The following is a 26,058-nucleotide window of genomic DNA, read 5'->3' as shown; positions in this document are numbered from 1 at the left end:
ACACAACCAAGTCCTGAACACTAATATTCTGAAGAAGCTCCAAAGTCTGTCAAAGCTACAGCTGCACATCACATTGTAACGATAATGCCATCAATTTCCCAGTAAAAAAGGATCTGCTCTTCAATCTTCAAACAAATTAACCAACGGAAATATTTGCTTTGTGTGCTGTCACTGATTTTACTAATGGCTGCTCGATAAGATGGGTAGAATTTGTTTCCTTTCGCCTACAGGAAGGAGGATTTGAACAGGAAACGGTATTTGAGAGGATGAACCAAAGGCCATTTAATTTATTGGATGCCAGTGAGCTATCAAAAGACAGAAGAGAAAGAGAGCTGGGCTGTCTGCTGAGGTTGGTGAGAGGGAAACTCTCATTTCATGCATGAAAGAGAGACATTAATCCTTCCATTCACTTCTCAAGGATTACACAAAACTCTTCTATAATGATTAAAGCCTAAAAAACATCCCCAACAAACAGACGCACATCTTTCTTATGCACCACCACAACGGATCAATTTCTGAAAAAGTTTAAATACGAAATGAGTGAAGAACGTCAGCGCTCATGACGAGGCATCATTTCAGTTGTACCCTGCCATTCACTTTCAAATACACAGTTAAGCAATAACAACCCAGGGGCAGATTTGTTTTCTATTTATTTTTCCCCTTGCTGTAACTGCATCCATGTCAAGAGGCTAAGAATGTGAGATGGGTGATGTTCTTGATCCAGTGAGGCATAGATGGAAGATATTCCCCAAGGCGAGTCTCCAGACCTCCGCCTCCAACTTTTAGCACCAGGCTTTCTTGAGTCATCAAAGCAAAGGGGATGGTGAGGAGGGGCTGTAGGCTTGTTCTTGGCAATCGAATTGCTACTGCTGGTGGCCACGTGACCCGGACGTCAATGAGTTTGAGGGTAACTGTTGTGTGCATGAGATGGAGGACCCCTGAGTGCAATTTATACTGCAGACAGAACCAGAAACCTCCATTCATCCACACCGAGATCTCTACATTATGAAAAGATGGTTTTGAAAAGGATGTATTTGGTCTATTCTTGACACTGACATCGGGGATCCAAGATATTAGGGAGATTTATTGACCACCTAAAATGAGTGCATTAGCATTTCTACTGGCTCTTGCAATGCAGGGAAATATCATCACAAGAAAGACAGACTACCTGCATTCAACTGTGAGATATTATATCAACTACCTTTCAAAAGTTTGGGGTCGCTAAGATTCTTAAAGTGTTTTTTTTTTTTTTTAAATAAGTCTCTCAAGCTCACTTAGGCTGCATTTATTTGATCAAAAATACAATAAAACCAGTCTATTTGAATATATTTTAAAATGTAATTTATTCATGTGATGGCACAGCTGAATTGTCACATGATCTTTCAGAAATCATTCCAATATGCTGATTTGGTGCTCAAAAAACATTTTGTTTATTATAATCGATATTGAAAACAGTTGTATCGCTTCACACTTTTGTGGAAACCATGATACTTTTTTTTTAAGATTATTTGATGAATATAATGTTTAAAAGAACAGCATTCACTTTAAATGTGATTTTTTTTTACATTATAAATATCTTAACTGTCATGTTTAATCAATACAACACATCCTTATTAAATAAAAGCATCAATTTCTTACCAAGAATTTTTTTTTATAAAAAAATCTTACTGACCCCAAACCTTTTGAATGGCAGTAAGTATACAGCTAATTTTACAACAAAATAAATAAATAAATAAATAAATACAGTAGATTTACAACAGCTCAATCATTTGTTCTTTGCAATTAACTTTATTTTTAGTCATTTTGAAATGTAAAATCGATCTGATTGTCCTTCTTTCAAACTGTTAATTAAAATTAACAATAAAAGGAAAAATAAAATTATTATTAATATTTTTTTTAGATATATTGTTTCAAAGCTAACTGAATGACAATCTGAGGCTTAAGAACCTTTTCAACAAACGTCAATAGCATCAATATATTATGAAATGTTGCATATATACACCAAATTCAAGATTTTTACTCAGGCACATGTGGTAAATGAAATAGCCTACAGTTTTAGGTTCATTTTTCAATACTTAAAGCAGTTGAAGCTGCACCTAATTGAAGAATCACCCATTATGAAAAAGTCCAATGAAGCGTAAAGTGCGATTATTCTGCTGTTTGTGCATATCATACACCACTGTAAAGTCCATGCTGGTCCAGGTGTCGACTGACCAATGCCATCATGGTCATTCAAATCACACCAGCATTCAAAACAAAATTAGTATATGGTGGTGAACAGCTACATATGTCATATTCCCATAAAGATAGACATAATATTTACTGCAGAGGTTCGTACACCAACACACACAGCAGTAATAAATGATGATGAGTAAATTCAGATAAAGAAAATAACAGGAATCATACTGCAAAAAATGACAGTTCAAGAGTCAGAAATAAAAACTAAGCAGTGAATGTTTTCATTTTAACCAACTGCACAGGGCTGTTATTCTCCTCTTCTGAATAATGCACAAACACTAATACCATAACAGCTGCTTGGCAATTTGAACACCCAACTATAATATGTTAAATTGCAGAAAGAATAATACCAGAGCTCCAAATAACAGCTCTGACTTATGGGTCATATCGCAGGCATCAAATGATTCCAGCTTCCCACCTGCCTAAATCAATCCACTTCCCCTCTGTAATACAATATATCAAAAATAATTGTGAAAGTTTGAAAGGAACACTTTGCCCCAGGAGAGCTGGATGAAAATGTGCATGCAGATTGGGGAAATTAACCTTGACAGCCCACACAGAGAGCAAAAGGCACTGGAAGAGCCACATCTTCCTGGCTGAAATCTCTTTGGCTCTCTTGCATTTAAAAGGAGAGAAGAATAAATAAATAAAATAGTGCTGCTTGTGAGCGCCCCTTAATCTGTGCACTATTTCATGCAACGCCGTTCACAGAGTACAAACCTTCTATTCAAAAATGAAAGAGTAGGAGGGAGAGAAAGATCAAGAGAGTAACCCTTGATTCCCCTGAAAGCACAGACACAAAACTAGTTTGTGGAGAAAAAAAAAAAAAAACCTTTAATTTAATCCAGCATTAAAGTCTGAACAGAGCTGAGACAATGTCATAACTGGAGCTCATAACAAGAGTAACACAAGACCTGTTCTCAGATCAGTTCTCAGTCAACACCTCCTCCATATGGATGAAAGTTAGGCTGATTCATCAATCATTTTTCAGAGTCAAGGACAAACTTGCAGTAAATTATTTTTACAGTCTGAGAGAGCTGAAATTAATTATTAAAATTATGAATCCAGTAACAAAAACAATAATAATAATAATACAATTTTAAAACATTCAAACTCTAACAAAAGCGGGGTTGAAATGTAATTTTTAAATTAGCGGCACCAACAGAAGCATGGCTAAAGCTGTATTAGAAGATGAGTATAATTAATTTTAGCTTAGATTAGACATTCTCTAATTGGCTATTGGAACGAAACTTTCACAATCAGAGCAGCATAACGTGGCTCAGAGCAATTTCAGACAAATGAGCCGGTCTGTGCGGGTTGGTTTAAAAACTACCAATATAATTTGCATACCTATTCTCACTGAATGAAATCTTACCTTTAAAAAACAGATAAAAACACAACAATTTGGTATGTGTGAGACGGTTTTATTGTCACCGGTTTTTTTTGTCGGGAAATTTTGTTAAGAGTATTTATTATGTTTATTTTGAATGAATGAATAAATAAATAAATAAATCCCTTACAAATACAAAGGAATTGTTGAGTAGCAGTTTTCATTTCATTACAGTGTGTTAGCCTGATGAGCTGCAATGTCAGCGTTGGAATTTGAAGTTCCTCTGTGTCTTTGCTGTGGTTGAAATTAGTTTCCTAACATATAAAAATGTTCCCTTCTGCACAGAAATGAAATCATATCAAAGAAATAACCTTACCTTTAAATATTAAATTAATTTGCGGAGGGATTTAGTGCATTATTTTTCTATGCTGTTTGTGTGTGACAAGTGACTACGCTGTTAAAAATGAACAATTTTCTTTTCTGTCCCAGCTCAGCCACTCAATATTCACCACTTCGTATTCATTGACACTTCAAGAAAACATAAATATTAAAGCTGAAGGGTCCATGTAAACACTGGAACCTCATTATCAACAGAGGTGTGTACAAACAGCGGCTGCTTATGCAGTGCAGCATACCAGAGAGAATCATGGGGATGTGAATGAACCGGAAACCCACCTTTCAGACCTCCATATGGGGAAGACCTTACTCTGAATCCTATCTGTCACATTATATTAATATTGATGTCTGCAACAGCTAATGATTCTCATAAAGGAATGGTGCACATGACAGTGTAATTCAAATCAATGATTTGAACAAAAAGAGAAAATAATGTTCAGACATGTAGCAAAAAAATGTCAAATATGATCATCGCCCTAGAACAGACTGAAGATTAAATGTTACCCTTAGCGATATCACAACTATGACCTTTAGAGAATGGGAATAAAAAATAACCCTGGAAGACATCAGACTGGTGGAACGTGTCACCTCACACAACCTTCTTTTGAGTAAAGTCACAGCACAAAGGTCAGGGAGACAGAGGACAGCTGTCATTAAAATACAAACAACAACCTATGGCTGAAATGAAAAGTTACACATGTCAGTTTTTTTTCAACACTTGAATGTGATGAGGGTCAAGGAGGAAAATTCATGAATAAATATTGAGGTAACACATATGTACACCTATACATACATACATACATACATATATACATATATATATTATTGATTTTGGTGAGGGTCAAGGAGGAAAATTCATGAATAATATTATATATATATATATATATATATATATATATTATATATATATACATATATATATATATATATATATATATACACGTGATATACGTGCACACACACACACACACACATTTCCTTCCACTGCAGAAAAATGAAGCCAAAATGTCCTAGAAATGGCCACTGTTATCTTGCACCAATGACGTCATTTGGAGCCAGAGTCTGCACAATAGTGATAGTGAGGTGAAGCACCGGTAATGAGGTTCAACTTTTTGAAAGATGAACACTTGAACATACATCATCATGATAAGAACTACCAAAAAAAACATCTTCGGGCAAAAAGATGAAGTGTAATCTGATTTGGCTTGTGACCTAGGGGTTTATGACCTATACTGTGCCACCTTTGGGGATTTTGTAATTCAAAATTGCAGAACAACCTACAATTTCCTAAATATCAAGGTCAGTGCTTAGTCCTATTTGAAGTTATCCTAGAGTAGAAGACCAGTTTTTTAAGCAGATTTCATAAATTAAATATATATTAAATTAAACATACATATAGATGAAATATATATGAATATATAAATATATATATTAAATGAGACATTTAAAAATAAATCTTTCACTTTTAGATACTTCCCAGTTATTTCTGTTAATCTGGCACCTGTTGCTAATTTCCTTTAATTATCTGGCAAACCCTATTTAACTGGCAGCATATCTAAGGATCTGTCTTGGCATACAGTAGGCGTGTTTCCATTACGCTTCAAATTGCACAAAATGAAATTGTGAATTGAAAATACGCCAAATGAAACAGGTCAATTTTGCAAAAACGCCCATATACCGCAAAATAAGTTTTTACGCTCGCATGAGGTGGTTTTTCAAGCAATGCGTAAAAGGAATAATTCACAAAAATGCAATGGAACCTTTTTTTTAAAGGAATAATTCACAAAACTGTTTTGAGGTCACATGACATATGTAAAAAGTCATATGATCATTCTCCAATGTACTATAACCTCTAAGAAACACGTGGCTGCTCTCCAGTATAAGGGGCTTTCCCTACCATAAATGCTAAGACATTTTACACTGCACACGTCTGCAGTGCAGTGTTGCTCTGATATGGCCACTGAAGCTGATTGCGGCCACTCTAGTCAAAGCTTGTGTTTATTCCAGCCATGCCACACATGTTTTTGAAGCGGCTCTCTGTACTGCTTCTGTAAAGTTAGATGCATACTTTGATTGTTTATTGCAGAAATGCGTCGAATTTTTATGGTAATCCTTTGCCATGACTAATCACAGGTATGATAAGCATTTTTTTGGTTGACTAATCACAAGTCGCATAAACATTGGTTAATGGACCGTGCCCCTGGGCGTATGGTACCACCACATATGGGATTTAGAACGTCGGTGACGTCGCATAACTGCCAAATTCAAACTGCGTTTTCGCTCGTTGGCTGGCGCTGAGCCAGAGATAGACGTGCACTGCTCTTGTCATATTATCACAACATGTTCTTAACCACATAATACATATTTTAGGTGTCAGACATTTAAATAACATAAATACTACTAAAAATTAATACATTTAGAGTTTTTAAAAATACACGCATATGTCTATGGAAGCAACAATAATAATCCATTCAAATTTAATTTTGCAGATGTTTTTTATTCATATCAGATACACATAGTGTAAGTAACTATAAAGATCACTCTATTCTTCACCCAGTTCACGGCCACTTATTACTTGTATTTCGGGAGAGATTGATGAATTCACGTGCTGTAAATCCGACTGACAGGATTCTCTGAACTGCAGCACAAACAAACATGGCGGCGCCCGTTCACATTACAGATCACAATCAAGATCATTTAGAAAAATTTTTTAAACGACCAAAAACACACTCATTTACACATATTTATGAATCGGGAATATCGGATTGTTCATGACATGGTATGCAAGTTTGTGAATATTTGAAATTAAAAAAGGAAAAAACGAAATAAAAGCGATCCATCTGTCGGCTAGTGTTATTGTAGACGCGGTGTGTCACGTGACAAGCCTGACGCGTCGCCATGGGAAACAGTAAGGGGAACGTTCTAGTTTTGTAAGGGGAACGTTCTAATTTTCTAATTTATTATTATTTTTTTATTTAAACTTCTTTTGTGCTATAGTGGTTACTGTTCTCTAAAAACATGCTAGTAGAACAGTAGTTTAACCATAGTATATACCCTCTAATATTCCTTTATTTTTTTAGCACTGAAGATAAACAAGGTTTCAGAAAAAAAAATCAAGTGTTTATAAATTGTTCTGTAATTTTGATATCCACTAAACACTCTCAGAAGTAAAGGAACAAAAGCTGTCACTGGGGCTGCACCTTTTCAAAAGATACACTTTTGTACCTTTTAGGTACTAAAATGTACACTTTAGGTACTTACATGTATCTTTAAGGTACCAATATGGACTCTTTAGGTACAAAGGTGTGCCTTTTAAAAAGGTAGTGCCCCAGTGACAGCTTTTGTACCTTTTTTCTGAGAGTGAATATATTCATATATACATAACTGTAACACAAAAATCGGACTCTATTTTGTTTCTGTATTTTATTAATTTTTGTTATCTCATTAATTATATCTTTTCTCAGAGGTTTACTATGTTTTACATCTCTCTCTCTCTCTCTCTCTCTGTCTCTCTCTGACCATTAGAAGTAAACGTGTCATATTTTACTGCTTTTAGAACTCCCATGAAAATAAAATGGGCAACAGTGCTTTGTTTTCAACTGCTTTGGAAGAAGAGTTCTGAAAGTAACAGTATGTTAAATTGGCAGTACAATAAACTCTTACTCAAGTCCTTCTTCTCAAAACATCTATATTTGATGATATAAGTAGTAAACACACTTAGTCTATGGAAACATGGAGTAAATTGTTCTTTGCTTCTTGTACAAATGGCACATCATATCAATTTGTCATTTCTTTAACCATCAAACGTTTTAAAGAGCAGGTCATATGGGTTTTTGAAAAATCTCTCTTTTGCAGTTTATAACGTAGCTATCCTTAAATGAAAACAATCTGCAAAGTTGTTAATCAAAAAAGTGCATGATAAATAAAGATATTGTCTCTCAAAAGAGAGAGTTGGTTCTGAATCGCCGTAACGAGGTGTTATATTTTCGACTCTTTTGCCTGTTACTGGTGTACGTCACTGGGTAACACATTTGCATAATAGTCCGCCTGCCCACGAGTACAAACAGAGTGTGATCTGCCCACAAACACTTTTGCTATTAGTGCGTTTACATCATGTTGAGAAGACTCGGTGTTCAAGGATACCACAGAAATACAATTCGAGCCTTTTGTTGTGTGCTTGTCATTTTATCAAGAACTGCTTCTCTAATCTGGGCTTTTATCTTCGTTGGCTTCTAATCTTCTTAATTTGGACTAACAAGCTCTCTGAACCACTACTTGTAAGTAGTATGATTGATACGTTAGGTGTACATTTTCAATTGAGTGCTCAAAATATAATTTTTTTGTGCCAATATGTGATGTTTACCTAGTGCAGCTTTAGGTTTCCAGGTAAAGCACACTATTACTGTCTTACTGAAGTAGTTCTAAAAATTCGCAGTGAACCTAAGAATATGTCGATTATGTAGACTGACGTTGTTCTAATTACTTTGTTTTAATAATAAAGAATGTAGTGTAGCACACAGACTTTATAATAATTGTGAAATTGCTGTTTATTGTGCTGCACTGGCAGTTACAGGGTTAATGCGGGAGAGATGAGTGATTTCGGCTGGTGCTCCTGTGATACAACTGTTCTGCGTTCTGATTAAAAGTTAAAGACCAAGCGTCTTTTGTCTGTCGTTCTTCAAACATTACAGTAGACATATTTTGGTTTACAAACTGTATTGTTTACTCAGTTAGTCACGTTAGCACTCGGCTAACGTATCCACCCAGTGTTCACAGTTTAGCAGCTAAACTTTATCTGTGGGCACGATTCGCTTGCATAAGTGTTTTTGTATTTTGTCATTATAAGAACGGATTGATTATATTATTGTTTTATGTAAAGGTGCTTTGTCAATGGTAGTGCTGGCTAACTGGCTCAAGGACTCATCTCTGTGCCAATCACAACAGGCTTGTCCAGCTGACCAATCAGAGCAGAGTAGGCTTGAGGAAGGGAGGGGTTTGCTCTAAACTTGCTTGTAACGAATAATTTCTTAATCATTGGCAAATTACTCTAATGTTAAATGTATATTCTGATAAAATTACAATGTTTTCTGACCTTAGATGCATTTAAACCTGATATAGGGGACTCCAATAAAATATTGGGACACTTTAAAATACCATATGACCTGCTCTTTAAGGTTCAAAGCCAAAACCAAGACTTCACCTGTCGGTAAGAGATGATTTTGAGAATTGATCAGAATTAGTTCATCTCCGTCCAGATATTGACAGCCCAGACACTCTGGCAGGTCATCTACCAGATTAGTGTCACCTGCATTGATCAGACACACTGATAACTGGCACTTTGACTGATCACACAGTCAGAGAGAAAACTGATAGCCAACCCTCCAACTCTCTTCTCTGATCCATTTCAAATAGCAGCAGAAGCTCTGTCTGGAGTTATCCAGGCTTGTCGTCTCATATGGATTTAAAGACAATTATTATCTTTCAAATCATAATACTTCCTTAAGACTCCTTTAAGGTGAGGTTAAGTCGTTCAGCTATTTTTAGTACAAAGCTCCACGGTTCATTTCTTAAAGGCTTCTTCAAATGCTTGGAGACAGCAACATGAACTTCCTGAAAGAAATGTAAGACTTGACAACATTCTACATTAGTGCGGGAGCAGCTCTTGTACTGCCTAAAGGCTGTCTTAGGTCCACGACGTGAAACAACACTGGAACAGTTGGGCGACTGTCAGCATCGTTCTAACACAATAAAGGCACTCATGAAAGCCCATCTTTGTCTCACACATACTACACTCGGGGCTCATACCATACCCAAAAGTGCCAAAACTTTGATCAAACCATATTAAAAACTAAACCAAATTAAGAAATACAATGATAAGCAAAAGCTCACTGCATTAAACAATCACTTCATGATGAGCCAGAAAAAAAATGCATTTTTCTTCATATTTTCTAGTAAACTACATGAATACCCTTAAAACTAAATTACATTTTTCTTATATTAGAAAAAAAATAATAAATGACACACAAACCTGTCAGATAAACACACTACTTCACTGCCTAGAGAAAACTAGTGAGATCAATTCAAAACATTGTTACAAAAAATTCCTGTTACAGTATTATACATATTCGATAGTGGGTTGAGGGTTGAGTATAAATTAAGATTTGAATCAGTTATAGTGTTTGAGCAATCGAGAAAAACTGTAAGGATATTTAGATAATTTTTCCTGAAATACATATTGGTTCAAGGAAACACTGCAATACAAACAGACTGAATTTCAATAGTCCACAAGGCAGGTTTTTTGATTCACATCAGAAATTCTTCATACAGACACACTAAACTATAAGTGGGAATTAACTATTGAGTTGAAGCAATAATATAACAATGAAGGAAACTGAAAAACTAGTCATAAAACAGGCACTCTTCTGTATAGACGGATTTAGAAGAGAGCAGACGTAACTTTCTCAGCTCAACCACCCAAACACAGCTGCCAGTCATACTCGTATCATAAAAAGTTAAGTGGAAAAATGTGGCGTGTGCTTCTACCCTGCATAAGAAGAGGCTGAGTGAGGAATGCCTGAAAAGCAGAAAGCACCTTCTAAGTGTGGGGAAACTGTAAATGGATCTCAGCTCCAGGTCCTTCCTGAATTATTAATATATGGGTGTTTATCGCTAGAAACACACTCTCAAAATATACAGTAATAATAGCACAATAGCATGTGAGCCCAAACAGCATTGTGTTTTCCTTCTAACTTGCTCCTCTAGACTGCCCGATGTTATCATAGGGTGTGGATTGCCCTTTCAGAGTTGATATGTTAAGTTTAACCTTTATTTGAAAGCTTGAACGTTCAATTTTGAGATGGAATTAAGGTCAGAGCTCAGAAACCATCAGTGTGATACAGTGTTTTTTGGTCACCCGCAATGAAATTGCATCGATGCACTCAATCATGTCAGCTAACTCGCAACACTCATAGTTTAAAGCTGTGCAACACTGGCCTGACGAATCACTTACTAAGTGACAGCCAAAAAGATGTACAAAGTAAAACTGTGTGCACGGTCTTCCCCGCTAAAAGAGCAATCAGTGCGGCTTGCCCACGGGCACATGTCAACATCTGTGATGCAGATGGCTCTTACTGATGCTGCAAGGGTCAGTGCTCCAGTAAGTCAAACTGAGCTATTATTCGAACTAATGTGTTTCCTGCTGAAAAGAACAGCGTACTGTGGCTGGTCGCTGGAATGTATTGTGCTTTGGATGATGGTGTCCCCCATCAAGTGTTTTAATTCACAAGACATCCTTAATCCCTATTTGAATGGGATTTGTTTTTAGGATATGTCTGTAAAGCAATTTACTCGGGATGTCTGTAATGTTTTCACACAGGATAAGCCATGTTTGTAAAAAGCTCCCAGAATAGCACTCGGGAGCATTTGTATATTGCAGCCACACATAACTAAGCTATGAGGAAATGCCTACACTGGGGCTCTGTCACTGGGGCGGCACCTATTTGAAAGGTACAGACATGTGCCATTAAAGTATTAATACTACATTAAGGCACTAACTTTAGGTGCTAATTTGCACCCTTTAGGGGTAAATAAGGTATAAATGTGTATATTTTGGTACCACCCCAGTGATAGCATTTGTACCTTTTTTTTTTTCAGAGAGGAAATATTCAATATTGTTCAAAAAGTTTTTCAAGACACGTTCAAAAGTTTTGGGTCAGTAAGATGAATTTAAAGTTTTTAAAATAAGTATTTTATGCTCACCAAGGCCACATTTATTTGATCAAAACACAGCAATATTGTAAATATTACAATTATTTTAATTATTGTTAATATTACAATAATTGTTTTCTGTTTTATTCTATTTTAAAATGTAATTTATTTGATGCAAAGCTGAATTTTCAGCATTCATTACTCCAGTCATCAGTGTCACATGATCCTTCAGAAATCATCCTAATATGTTGATTTGCTGCTCAAGAAATATTTCTCATCATCAACGTTTCATCAATTTCTTAACAAAATCATGTGCTGTTTAATATTTCTGTGGAAAGTTTTTCTGGATTATTTGATAAGTAGGAATTTCAAAAGAACAGCATTTATTTGTAATAAAACATAAACGTTAGGAATCAGTCTTAACTGTCATTTTTGATCAATTTAATGATTCCTTGCTAAATAAGATTTAGTAAAAATGTAGTATTAATTTCCTTTTTTTTTAAAAAAAATAATTATTTTTTATTGTTTGTTTGGAATGTATTGTATTTTATTTCAAGCAAAAAAAACAAACAAACAAACAAACAAACAAACAAAAAAAACATTGTATTTCTTAAGTCTTTGTTGCTTTTACTGTCCTGGAAAATGTGTTCTGAAAAGCAAAGCAGGTAGCACAGTCTGATCAAACACACACACACACACACACACACACACACACACACACACACACACACACACACACACACACACACACACACACACACACAAACCTTAACACTTCAACTTCCACCATCATTCTGCACACAGATCACGTAATCACAAAATTGCATACTTGTGAACTGTAGGCTACTTTTCAAATTTTTCAAACCAAAAGAAATCAGAATCCTTTCTTATTTATCTACATGGATAACAAATGAATGAATTTCACTTTGTTCCTCTTACAAGTCTCAAGTTTGTATGGTCTACCCTCTTTTCAATAAAAGCTTAGGACAAAAAACCCTATATGCTTTGCATCCTTAAGTCCATTTGGTACAGAAAGTGTTAACTCTCAGAAAAAAAGTATTGAACATGTCTTTTCACTGACCAATGTCTACTTGATTTGCTTATTATATTATACTTAAGTCCATAGTACAGCACCATTTTTATATAAGATTTATTATTAGCTATTAGATATTAGCACGCCATTTACATAAAAGAAGCTATAATCTTTACCAGCACAGAAATGGGCAGTCTGAAATATTACAGACAAAGCCGATTTGGACAAAATACTCCACCTTCCCATGTAAAACTAAGCCAATTTTACCAGAAAGGCCATGTATGACAAACGGCATTAAACCAAGTAAGTTTTGTGAGCAGACCAGCACAAAACCAGCATGTGTCTGCACTGGTCTTGAGAGCAGAATTCTTTGAAAGAAGCACAAAGCTCAGTGCTCATCCATGAAGTGCCTCATGTTTTCCTTCAGCTCTGAACAGAGAAGAGCAAGATGTTGTGAGATCCATCAAATGCATCCCTAATTAGGGCTCCAAGTCCTATAAATCACTACAATAGTTCTATACTATGTCTGTTGTCAAATGAAATATGTAATATCAATATATATTTAATTTACAATATAAATATTAGATTTGGGGTCGGTAACATTATTAAAAAAATAACAATAATCCATTTAGCAAGGATGCATTAAATTGATCAAAAGTGACAGTTAAAAGACATTTCTAATGTTAAAACAAGATTCCTATTTCAAATAAATGCTGTTTTTTTAACTTTCATTCATCAAAGAATCCTGATTTTTTTTTTTCATGATTTCTACACTTCATTAAGCGACACAACTGGTTTCAACATTGATAATAAGAAATATTTCTTAAGCAACAAAGCAGCATATTATAATGATTTCTGAAGGATCATGTGACACTTTAGACTGGAGTAAAATACAGCTTGGATGTCACAGGATAAATTACGCATTACTGTATATTGTATTTAAATAGAAAGCACTTATTTTAAATTGTAGTAATATTTTACAGTGAAAGTGGACATACAGCCAAGTATGGTGACCCATACTCAGAATTCGTGCTCTGCATTTAACCCATCCAAAGTGCACACACACAGCAGTGAACACACACACACCGTGAACACACACCCGGAGCAGTGGGCAGCCATTTATGCTGCGGCACCCGAGGAGCATTTTGGGGTTCAGTGCCTTGCTCAAGTTATAATGCCAACATATATTAACTTTGACAGCACTAGTAATAACTTATGTACACTTAAAATGTAACCTTGGATGGGCATTTCTCTGTACAGTCAAGATATCAGCAAACAGGTGAAAAGATGAAAGATTTCATTAATACTAAGACCTCAGCTAGAAAGTAACATAAATGAAAAACTGCGAGATAATGGCAACTTGTACATTTCACATGCATTTTGTAATTGATTTTCTCACATCTATCTACCAATCACCAATCTAGCTTTATATGTATCGATCAAAGCTGTGTCGGGTTTGACATTAGCTATAATTACACTGAGATTCTGCTGTTGATTAGCTAGAGGTCACAATGATTTTAGCCTGCTGTAAATTTAATGGGGGAAAAGGAGAGAAAGAAAAAAAAAACATAGAAAAAGGTGACCTTGGTTTTCATATTATATTGACTCTCATGTGTTCTGTGAATTTCTGGCAGTGCTGGAGAACTATAATGCTGAGGTCATAAATCAGCATAAAATTACAACCGCGACTACAGGATTCAATGAATTTGAGTTACATGCTGCTGACACAAAGTTAAATGACTGACTTCCTCAATATGTTGCTTTAGAGATAGGCCTCGGCTGAAGGGTGTTGACTGACACATGAGCTCTAATACTGCAGAACAGATGTACAGTAGCATCACACCACACTGCCGCTAAGTGACACAGCACTGCGAAGCTTGGAGGTATGAAAAATAAATAAAAGCATTTATAATAGGATGCAGTAAAACATTCCCAGCTGCCAGAGGAATTGCTTTATTTATGACTTTTTTCACTTCACATCCAGGTGTAATAGAGCTTCTGTTATCAGAGTAAATGAACATGGGGGCTGCACACTAAAACTGAAGTGCTGTGAAAATTTTTGTTTATTTGTGTTTTTCGGTGGTTTTTTTTAGTTTATTTAAGGGAATGCAGAATTGCTACAGAGTCCAGAGATGGAAACTGCCACTCCTTGTTTTCCCGACGGAGTCGAACACTTAAGAGAAACTGGCAAGCAGAAACACCTTGAGTTGATATTCAGAGTTCCTCACTGACAAGAGCCCTTATTAGACTGCCCACAGTGTGGGTTGACTGCTGGAGAACTAAGGGTCTGGACATATGGAGTTCACACAGGGAGGTTACAGAAACACCAGGATCAGAAATGTTATTTAATCCCACTGAAACAGGACATTCTTTGACTTTGATAGAATGCTTGGCAGTAGCCATTATTAAAAGTGCTGTCTTCTTTATTCTGTTCCCTGGAGTCATTCCATGCTGCTGTGCATCTAAGAGGTCGACATCCTGGAAAATTCAAGCCGTTCATTCATCAAATTGAAAACCACATGTCAGTGAACACAATTTTCTGTATAAGCTTGCAGATACATTGCTGAAAATTTTCTTAATCAGTATTTTTGTTTGTGCACACACACACACACACACACACACACACACACACACACACACACACATTTGCACACAAAATAAAATTTACTTGGGAAAGGAAAAATATATATATATAGTTTTAGATATATATATTTATTATACAGAACTTGTAAAAGATTTGTAATTTACTTGGGGAGGGAAAAATATATTCCTGTGTGTAATGGCAGGAGGCGTTGCTCACAAAATAAAACACACACACTATCACAGTCCTGCTTCGGCTTAAAACAAAAAAAATTCATTATTACAAAATGAAAAAAAAAAAATGGCTGAGCAGTTGACCAGTCAAAATCAATGAAATTACTGCCAAAAAAGTTTGTTAGCAAAGGGTTTTTTGATTATGTCAATAATACAGGATACTAAAAAATTTTCATAACGATAATTAAGCAAACTAGTGTAATAAAAGTTTTTTATAAAGGTGATTAAGCAAACTGAAAATGATGTGTCAAATAAAAGTGTGAATTCTAAATAAATTATTTTATGTTTTTTGCTGACTTATTTGTATGAGCAAGTAATGATTTATGGTGAAAATGAATGATGTCATTGAGTTGTATGATTTAGTTGAGTTCTCTAAAGGAGCTACATACAAACACAATTATGTAAACATGAAGATACCCTTGAGCAGCTGCATATTCTATTTTGCTCTTAGTTAAAAAAAAAAAAGTAACTATAAGCACCACCAACACCCCTAAACATCACATAAATAATGCAGGGAACCTGACTTGCCAATTAGATGGTGTCTTTCTGTTTCTAAGCAGGCAGTTCTTGGGGAAAATGATCTGCAATGTGGACCAGACTTTATGCAGATAGTCAAAGTCCAGTAGTCCAGAGTGTACATACTTTAGAATTGTGCTAAGACACTCAAGGCTGTAGCTGGATTTAAATCAGATTGTGAATGGCTTGACAGGTGTCTCTTAAGAGTGCTGCCAGGCTGTAATAAGAGTTCAGTCCTGCTCTTGAATACAGAAAAGAGGGATACATATCACTATGCAATGAGCTTTAACTGGCCAGTAAACTGGAGCAGTCTGAACATCAGTGCAGAGAACAATGCTCCATCTCACGGTCAGAGTGGAACAGACCCCGATATCCATGCTTCAATATGCTCATTCTTGGGAAATAAAGCAGAAACAGAAGAAATGCCTAGTCCTCCAGAGCCCAATTAACTCCTGCAAAAGGAAGTCAAGAAAGCTGCATTGAAAACAAGACATGCCCAAAAACCTTCATTATTCTGTCAGTCTCTTTCTTAGGTTTGGGCTGAAAGGTTAAACAATAGAGCAATGGAGACACTTCACGCTTAATTTAACCAGACTTCTAATCAACATAATTATCAAAATCATGAGAGCCATTTTGATGCTGTTAGCTATAATTACTCGCTTCTTTGCTACACAAATTTGTTTTACCTATAAATACTGGGTAATTAAATTTCACATAGCAGCATTGTAATTTGTAGAATAACACCGAGGCCCTTTATATTCATCAAGTCTGAAATAATGAATTCACAAATTAAAAAAAAAAAATAAGACAGTCTTTCGCATCCCCAAAACACCTGATTGTGTCAAATTGCATCAATCAGTTGAGGTGCAGGGAAGATCAAATAGAGTATTTGACACTAGTGTTACTTATGATCACACATCTGATGTCTTTTTAACTGGAATTAAGAATTATGAGAAAAATCTCTGGTTCTAATTACACCCGTTTCAAACACCCGCACCTCTCAGACCTGTGTGTCAATTCTCCTCAGGAATGTTAATTAGTTAATTCCACTGGATTCTTCCCTGCCTCCCTAATATATGCACCCATAATCTATTATGACACAATAATAAAACATGCAAAAAGGCTGCAATTAGTTTCATAGGTTGTAAAGATCGGCTATTAAGGTCTCGCTAAGGCTTCCTCAAGTTCACGTTGCTGGATTCCTCATCTTCATGGCATCTCTCATAAATTACACAGCTAGGTTAAAATGGGTCACACTAACTGATCTCCAAAGCAACGCTTTCAGACAGCTCTAAAGCCGCCCATCAGCTAGTGTAATGCACTAATGAAACACTGTGACGCTGACATGACATAGGCCAATGTGTCCATCGGCCTCTTAAAAGCCTTTTCTTTATTAGATCATTCTCAATAGTAGAATGCTTTATAGATATACAAATCATCCAGAATTCTAATAGAATACACAGACAACGTACTCTTTAGCCAAACATTTTTCCATTACTATTTTTTGTAAAAAATAATGTGATCTTTTTGCTACAGGTGGATATTAGAATCCTTTTGATATGACAATTTATTCGTTATTAGTCAGCTATATTAGTGTTGTTTTTGTTTTTTTTGATTTATTCTTAAACCATTGTATTAGTTTATTGCATATACGAACATTTTATCGTTTTATGAAATAATTTACTTCCAGTAAATAAGTATTTTGATTGTATACTGTACCTTTTGAGTTGAGGCAAGCCACAGTTTGAGTCCTGGTTCCATTTCCACAGTTCCCTTCACTGGTCACACAAGCGCCCTCAAATTGCACCTGCCACAGGAAGCATGCTGGATCCTCACAGGGCATTGACTCCAGGAGATGGGCACAGCTTTCTGTTCCATATCCTTCCTCCAGCACCTCTCTCCTCCTCTGCCTGTAGCCTGGGAACAGAGCGAGAGACAGGTGGATTAGGGTTATTGTGAGGGAAAATGAGTGCCAGTTTCTGGCCAGTGAGCTCAGAACTGAAATTCAAGTGGTGGCTAAATAAGCCTGTAATAGAAACTAATTTGAAAAGGCTTTCTGCCATCTTTTGTTAGCAGAATAAATTCCTACTCCTGCTCTGCTGTAATTTGCCTGAATACACTCTTTTCATTTAACCATTTGAAAAGCTATGAGCTATGACTGCAAACTGAGACACCAGTCATAAATGAAATGGCACTGGAATATGAACATTTAACACCTAAAAATACTGGTAAACATGAAGACAAAACACAGTTATCATTCAAAAAAAAAAAAAAAAAAAATCATTGTGCTGCTAGAAGGATTGTCATTGTCTTTTAATTCAAGTCCTTCAGGAAATAAATAAATAAATAAAAATCTTAGGCCAACTATAATTAATATTTCATAAATTGGCATACCTTCTCAAAGCCAGCTCCGTCTGATATCAATATGCATTACAGTACAGTGCATAAGCGAGAAAAAAGATGAATCAGGAATTACTCCAAGCATAATTTATCAAACAAGATGATCTGATGACTAACATGAGGGTGGGATGCTAGCTGTCTGGATACCATCTGATCCTGTTTACGGTCTGTGATGAGTAGATACTAACTCCTCATATCTTTGCTCCTTGACTATGTGCATGCCAGTAGTGAGATTTAATTTATCACACACCCCTGCAAGGGGCTTGACTTGGCAGTCCTTGGAAAATCATAGTGTCAGCCAAGCCTTTGAAATAATCAAAACACCCTACAGCTCTCAACACTGCTTTGACACAAAAACGGTAAACCCTATAAGACATGAGTATATTGTGTGATGAGAGCTCTGAATATATCATATATATAATTCAAACCTTTGGGTATTACCAGTTTGCTTCACTTATCACAAAATAATTGAGAAGACATGAATAACACCCAATATCTAAGAACAGATGTATATTCTGTAGACTGCATTATGAATCATTTGTTGTGTTTTAGAATTCATAATATGGCGATTCCATTAAACTTGTCTATATTCTACATACGTATTCACAGCAATGGCATCTTCTGCAAAAATATGTCCATTTTTCTCTGGGGACAGTCAATATGAATCTGTTTTATAACTTTTTTAAACCACTAACATTTGTTTCAACAGATAATAGGCCAATAGAAACAGTCCTGCAGGAGAGTGTTGCAACATATTTCAGTTCCAAAATCTGTATGTTTTTTAACTTTTTTTTGTGTTTTTTTTTAAGATATCCATGATATGTATTCTCAGATCCAAAATCTGTAAACATACAATGTATCTCTAAATTGTATAAATTACCATCAAGTATAAAGAGTGCTATTGTTAAAACTATTGTTAAAACCTTCCCACTGGTGGAACTGAATGAAATTGAATGAAATGAAATCCATCATCCATAAATTCTTCATATTTGTTATATAGATACTTTTATCTTTCTCTTTCATCTCAGGAGGGTTTCATATGCTGGGGAGAGGAAAGTCCTGAAGAACAGCGCTTAAATATAGTGAGAAATAAAAATGCTTCAAAATGCTTCATATTTTCTGTATATATATATATATATATATATATTTCATCTCAGGAGGGTTTATATATATATATATATATATATATATATATATTTATATATGTATATATATATATAAATTTCATTAAAAATACAAAATATTCCATTTCACACACGCACACACACACAAAATATATAACAATATTTCAATATTTACTTTAGCACATGCACAAAAATGCAAGTTTTGTTCATTGAACATGCAACATGACAGACTGAAGGTGTAACAAACAACTGCCTGCACCTCTGAGCCCCAAAAGCAGCATTCTTATTCTGTAGGTGACAACAGCTCAACTCCAGGACAACAAATGAACAAATTACAACTACACATCATCCTGAAACTACACCTGAACAGCATAGTGGAGGACATACTCCCTTGGAGAACAGGCATGCAGACACAGTTTACACACCAACAGCCCTGTTTCTGGACCAAAAGGAATGCCTGGATGGGCGATGCCCTTCTCCAAACTGTGAAAAACAATTTGGTGGAGACACATCCCTGCGGATATTAATAATTGAAAGGTTCACAGGAGCTATTGGACTTATTCATTGGAAAGATTGGTGGGCTGCAGGCAGCGTTTCAGTTCCAATACTTCAGAACCTTATCAGTCCCACTTCAATGCTCCCTACTCACATTAATGCTGGGTAGAATTTGCTTACAATCATTAACAAACCAGTGTTCATCAATTCAAGAACTGAATTCATTCCTCCAGACATGCTTACATTCATCCAAGATCACACAAAGAGGATAAAAAAATGACTGTGGGCTATTTGTAATACACTAGAAATGTTAATAAAACATCTAAAAAATAAATCCACGAGGCTCCTCTGATGAAATCTATGTTTGTATGTGTAGGAAAGAAGTTCATTTTTCTATTTATGAAGGCTCTAGGCTCGGGAGTTCTGCATAGTTCATCCAGTATCAAAGATCAAACGATACTCTGAAACAGCAGTGAAGTGAAATGCTCGAAAACAGTAAACAGACTCTTGTCTAACAAGGTGCAGTCTAAATAACGAATAAAAGAGAATCTAGACACCCTACCTATTAGACAGTCCCACTGGGAAAACACATCACAAAATCTTCTAGATAGCAATCAGTTATAAAGCAAATCCTTCTCAGATGGTTTTATTCTGATATTTCTAAGAGTTTCAGAAGAAAGCTTAATGTCTCAAACTGATTTGCCAAAATATTTGCAAGTGTGCAAAGTTCTTTAAATTGATGATACTTTGATGATACTTTTTTACATTTTGTAGTTCTAAACTCTAATTTCTATTTATTATTTAATAATTAAATAATTTAATACCAAAATCTTAATAATAATAACAATAATAATAATACCATATTAGCTTATTTTACACACACACACACACACACACACACACACACACACACACACACACACACTCACACACACACCACACACACACACACACACACACACACACACACTCACTGTGAAATATCATTATAATTTAAAATAACTGTTTTCTGATTTTGCAATATATTTTAAAATGTCATTTATTCCTGATGGTAAAGCTGAATTTTCAGCATTATTACTCCAGTCCTCAGTGTCACATGATCCTACAGAAATCATTCTAATATGTTGATTCTGATATGTTGAAACTGAGATTAAAAAAAAAAAAAAAAAAATTCAAAAGAACAGCATTTATTTGAATTAGAAATCTTTTGTTCTATATAAATCTCTTTACTGCCACTTGATCAAATTAATGCACATTTTATTATATATTTATTTACATATTTTATTTACATATTATATCATATTATTTTCACATTTAACACCATAATTTAAATCTTCATACCTTCATAGAATATTCATCTTGTTTCAGTAAGGCAGGTGAATGATAAAAGTGCAGCACTGTTTTAAAGCTGGGATTATTCTTATAATTCTTATCCAGAATGAATCATTTCTGACTGAAAGCCCCACTTATGTATGATTGATTCGTGTGACATCAGTCTGCCCTCTGCTTTATTCTCTCATTATAGGGCAGTACTCTGGCAGCTCGCTTCAGTGACAGATGTTATCACGTCTCACCAGAAATGGTGTCAGTTTTAGATACTCTGTTACCTCCGGGTTCAGCTCAGTTGAGAGGTTTACCAATCATCAATTTTAAACACATATTTAAAGTGGATTTTATAGCTTCTATTAATAAAAGAGCAGATTTTTTTCCACCAATAACATTTCATTCCCATGTTGTCCCACCTTTTCGTCCATGTGTTTCCATGCAGTTGTCGTGGAGACAGGCCCCCCAGGAGGACCAGGACGAGAGCAGGCATAGCTGTGGGCATGGTATGGAGCAGGGCTGCACCGCAGAAGGCAGTTCTCCTGCACACAGATGCCCATTTACTGGCCTAGACACTACAGAAGTATAGGAAGAAAGAATCCATATGTCAGGCAAATTTAGCCAGAACTTTTCTTGGCAAAATATAATTCTGTTTAATAAGTATAATTTTCTGATCTTTCCTGCTGAGCACCAACTCCCACACAGAATAAAATTAATTTCAAAGCCTTTGTAAACTAATGCAAGTATTTAGCTTAAAGTCTTGACAGATCTCTTCTTCTGCATTGTGACATACATTCAAGTGAAAAATTTTTTTGGATGAGTTTGTAATGTAGTGGGATTGTTTAGCTTTTTGTATCTTCTCTCAGTGTTTCACTATGGGAATCGGGCGTGACCAACTACATGCAGTGCTGGGAGCTGGTAGGTTTAATTTAATTAATTGTTAATTAATTGCCCATTTAATTGTTTTGGCTGATAGCAGTGATATGGGTGCAGTCTGGGAGTGGGCTATATCTCCCATAGTGAAACACCGAGTGAAGTTAGAAAAAGAACGAGGGTTACTTAACATAATCCCGGGTTCTTAAAAACAGAGCGAGGTGTTTCATCTGCACTTCCTTCCTTGCACAGGTATGGGAAGTGATTTCTCTATAATGACTTGGGCTAATGGCATGGGTCGACCTGGTTAATATAGGTGGGGTGGAGCCTGATCACAGGTCAACCTGTCTGTCAAAGACAGATGTGGTGTCATAAGAGCTTCCGCAGTTGGTCATGCCCAAAGTGATTCCCATATTGAAACACCTCACTCTGTTATCAAAGAACCCAGGTTTATGTTATGTAACCCACCATTTTCTCCATCGGTAGTTGATTGGATGGAGGCAGATCTTAATGCAAGCTTGCAGTTCATTCTAAGTGACAGACTTAAACAGTGTAAATGAATGAAATCTCACATACATAACTAGAGAGAAGTCTGTCATTTGACAGGAGCAACAGAGTTTTTGATGAAACATTACAAATTAAAAAAAAAGAAACATACATGGATATAACAATAAGACTGATAATATGCATTCAGAAAATTTCTAAATTACCATGAATTGTGGTTTCCAACACATCTTTATTCTGAAATTTCATGTATCTTCAAGTGAAACAAGATATTCAAGATGAAAACTTTGATGGTGGGACATAATTTTATCCATCAGAAATTAGTTAGATTGTGAATTGAGAGTATTAAATACCAGAATGAAGGCAGACTGAAAAGTGAATTTGTTAAAAAAAATCCTTGACTATTTGGCTGTTGATTAACTTTATCCAATAGCCTGCATGGCCTAAGAGACATCATCGAAAAAGGAAAGTAGTTTCAGAGGACAGGAAAATTAATAAAATTTGTTCCTGTTCTAGAGTAACATGTACTGGATGAATAGCTCCCAATAAAACCAGGAACCTGCAGTAAGAAAGTAAAACAATTTTGCACTGACTTTAAATTGCATTGATTCTCAATGTGACCTTTGTCAAACAAGTGTTCAAAAGTTTCGGCAAACCTCATGAAAGTCTCTTACTTTGACTGTGTTCTGTTAACATTATGTCCCTTGATAGAACTTTTTGGTTTTTAAAATAAATAAAAAAATGTACACAACATTAAAAAATCTATCTACACAGTCGAATGGAATGCAAAAACTTTAAAGCTCAAAATCTCAAAACTACTTGGAATGCAGATAGAACCTTTTAATTCCAAGTGGACGATTAGTATGAGAGTCCACTGGGTCAGGTGGAAAGCAAACACCACTGTTGATTTTCATTGATCTATATCCCCAAACAACATTGATTGAAAGGAGTCATCTTCATCTGAATACCTTTCTCAGCTCAGCATGCCTTGAATCCATCTAAACACTGCTTTCATTGGCTAGTGCAGCTCCTTGAAATTAATTTCAGAGCAAGGTGACTCCCTTTAACTACCTCTAATCTTAGAAACAGGTTTTTACAAGCATGGTTACTCACCGCTAACGCAAATGGCTAACCAAATGAACTTTTTGATCTGGATTTCTTAAACCAATATGAATTAGCCTTTGTAAAGTGAAAATCAACACATCTGTAGCTGAAGAGATGCACAGAATGCACAGCACATAGCCTAGTCATACTACTGTAGCTCATTGTCATTTAGACACGGATCCTTACCCTCTTTTCTGTGATGAGGGGTGGAGTTATCAGGGACCTGGACGCAGTACAGCTGCCTGGTCTGAATCCCTCCACCACAGAGAACGCTTACATTGTTAAGCCTTCTGTCCTGCTGGCTGAGAAGAGACGCCACTTGACATTCCCCCCAATCTGTGCTCTTCCACACATACCTGAAGACAAAAAGCACACGCCCGCTGTGGTGAAACACACTTCTTTTGTTTTGGCCCTATAGTCTCATTATATCGTGCTGGGCTCCTCTCAAAACTTGCACTGGATAAATGGGCACAGTGAGCCACCGCTGAAAGATACTAATAGGCTTAGCTTCCTGATTTCCGGTAGGAAACCATCTACTAATGAAAATGCATTGACGAAGCAAAGTGTTATGATGCATAAAGCAGTGGTTTTAATGAAATAACAGTCTGCTGCTATTGATCAAATACCTAATCTCACTAATTAGCTTCTTCTAATCTTTGCCATGCTCGGATGCAACAGGGGTTCAGTGAATAAACACTTGCACAAAACTCTCGAAAAATCATTTAGTACATTTTTTCCCCCACTTTCATGTACAGTAGGAATTTAATCATTATTGGGAGGCTGAAATACAAACCTTGGGCAGTTCGGAAGTAAATCTCCGATGATGTTGCAGGCTTCCTTTTCTTCAAGAGTGGCACATTCTTTGCCTAGTCCAATAGGAGTCTGCGTTATACTTCGAGTCCTGACCCGAAAACCAGGTGACATATCTGATGCCCTACATGTCTTTGAACATGGACTCCAAACGGACCAATCAGAGGTCTCGCAGTCTCTGGGCATAATGCACGACTGGAATGTTCCAGGACCGTTGTCAAGGGTACAAAGACTGAGAACAAGAAAACAAATAAATAAGGGATGAGATGCACAAGGAAAACATATTCAAACATTTCAATGCTGCCAAAAAGAGCAGAAGGAAGTCTCTGTCATTTAGAGTTGAAAGCACATAGTGAGAATATGTTTTATGAGATAAATGCCATCAATTGTTCCTCTATTGTTACTATTTAATAGGGCATATGAAGAACCTGTGTGTGTGTGCGTGTGTGTGTGTGTGCATTTTGTTGTGATTCAGCTAAAACAAACTTACAAAACCCCCACAAAACAAAGGATTATTAATCCATAGCAACATAGCCAACTTTACAGTGCATAATTTGCATATTTAATAATATGAGTAGAGTATCTGTGGCAAGAGAAGACTAAATTAATAATTTGTCAGAGATCTTAAAATTTTCTTAATATACTGCAATGCTTAAGTGATGGTACAGCAAACGAGTTCATCTGATTTTTTATGTATTTATTTATTTATTTTATTTTTTTGCAAAGCAGACACCAGACAGTGTAATGAATGTAAAGTGAAGGATATTTAAATGAGTTCTTCACCTTTGTGTCCTACGAAACAATGTCTGCGGTATGAAATATGAATAAATGCACAACAAATTGGATATCTAATTAGCGATTCATCCATATAAGTCATCTGATTAAATTACTTGTGTATATCATAATCCATTTGTGTAGCATTCATTTTCACTTCATTTTAAATGATAATTAGACTATAATTGGAAAAACTGCAGAAATTGAACTCAGGAGGGAAATATTAAAATCACTACATTTCATTAAGCATGCACATATGATTCATAAATGAATATGTTAATTAGAGCGAATGCTCGTCTCACTGTAAAATAACACCCCGGCCTCTCTCTTGTTATGCTACACTTGTAGTAAACCTGTCAGACCCCATTCTGCTCTACATACCACCACGACACCCTCCTCCACTTTGAACTGAGAATGAGGATGCTTAAAAATTCATATTAAACAAATATGGAATGAGGAAACCCAGACAGAAGAACAAAAAACAGCAAGAACACCTGACATTTCAGTAACTGAACCAACTAAGATTCATATATAAAACAAACATATACTGACAGGATACAGTCAGCCCTTGCTGTCAGACATACAGTGGCTACAGAAAAGAATCACCCCCCCTTTAC

At 35.8% G+C, this 26,058-nt stretch overlaps 1 protein-coding gene across 3 annotated transcripts in view; it reads right to left on the bottom strand.

The window, feature by feature from the left end:
* LOC109075079 (thrombospondin type-1 domain-containing protein 7B-like) overlaps nucleotides 1-26,058 on the bottom strand; it is a 178,654-nt gene that overhangs the window by 66,122 nt on the left and 86,474 nt on the right. For all 3 annotated transcript variants that reach the window (XM_042763480.1, XM_042763479.1, XM_042763481.1), the window contains 4 exons: nucleotides 24,651-24,899; nucleotides 24,044-24,213; nucleotides 21,796-21,951; nucleotides 17,754-17,951 (listed from right to left, as the gene is read on the bottom strand). In XM_042763480.1, coding sequence (XP_042619414.1) covers nucleotides 17,754-17,951; nucleotides 21,796-21,951; nucleotides 24,044-24,213; nucleotides 24,651-24,899 — 773 coding nt within the window. The remainder of the gene's footprint in view (nucleotides 1-17,753; nucleotides 17,952-21,795; nucleotides 21,952-24,043; nucleotides 24,214-24,650; nucleotides 24,900-26,058) is intronic.

This window comes from Cyprinus carpio, chromosome A9 (genome assembly GCF_018340385.1).
Source record: "Cyprinus carpio isolate SPL01 chromosome A9, ASM1834038v1, whole genome shotgun sequence".
Taxonomy (NCBI): domain Eukaryota; kingdom Metazoa; phylum Chordata; class Actinopteri; order Cypriniformes; family Cyprinidae; genus Cyprinus; species Cyprinus carpio.
The sequence above is the reverse complement of the archived record's forward strand: the minus strand, read 5'-3'. Positions and strand labels throughout refer to the sequence as shown.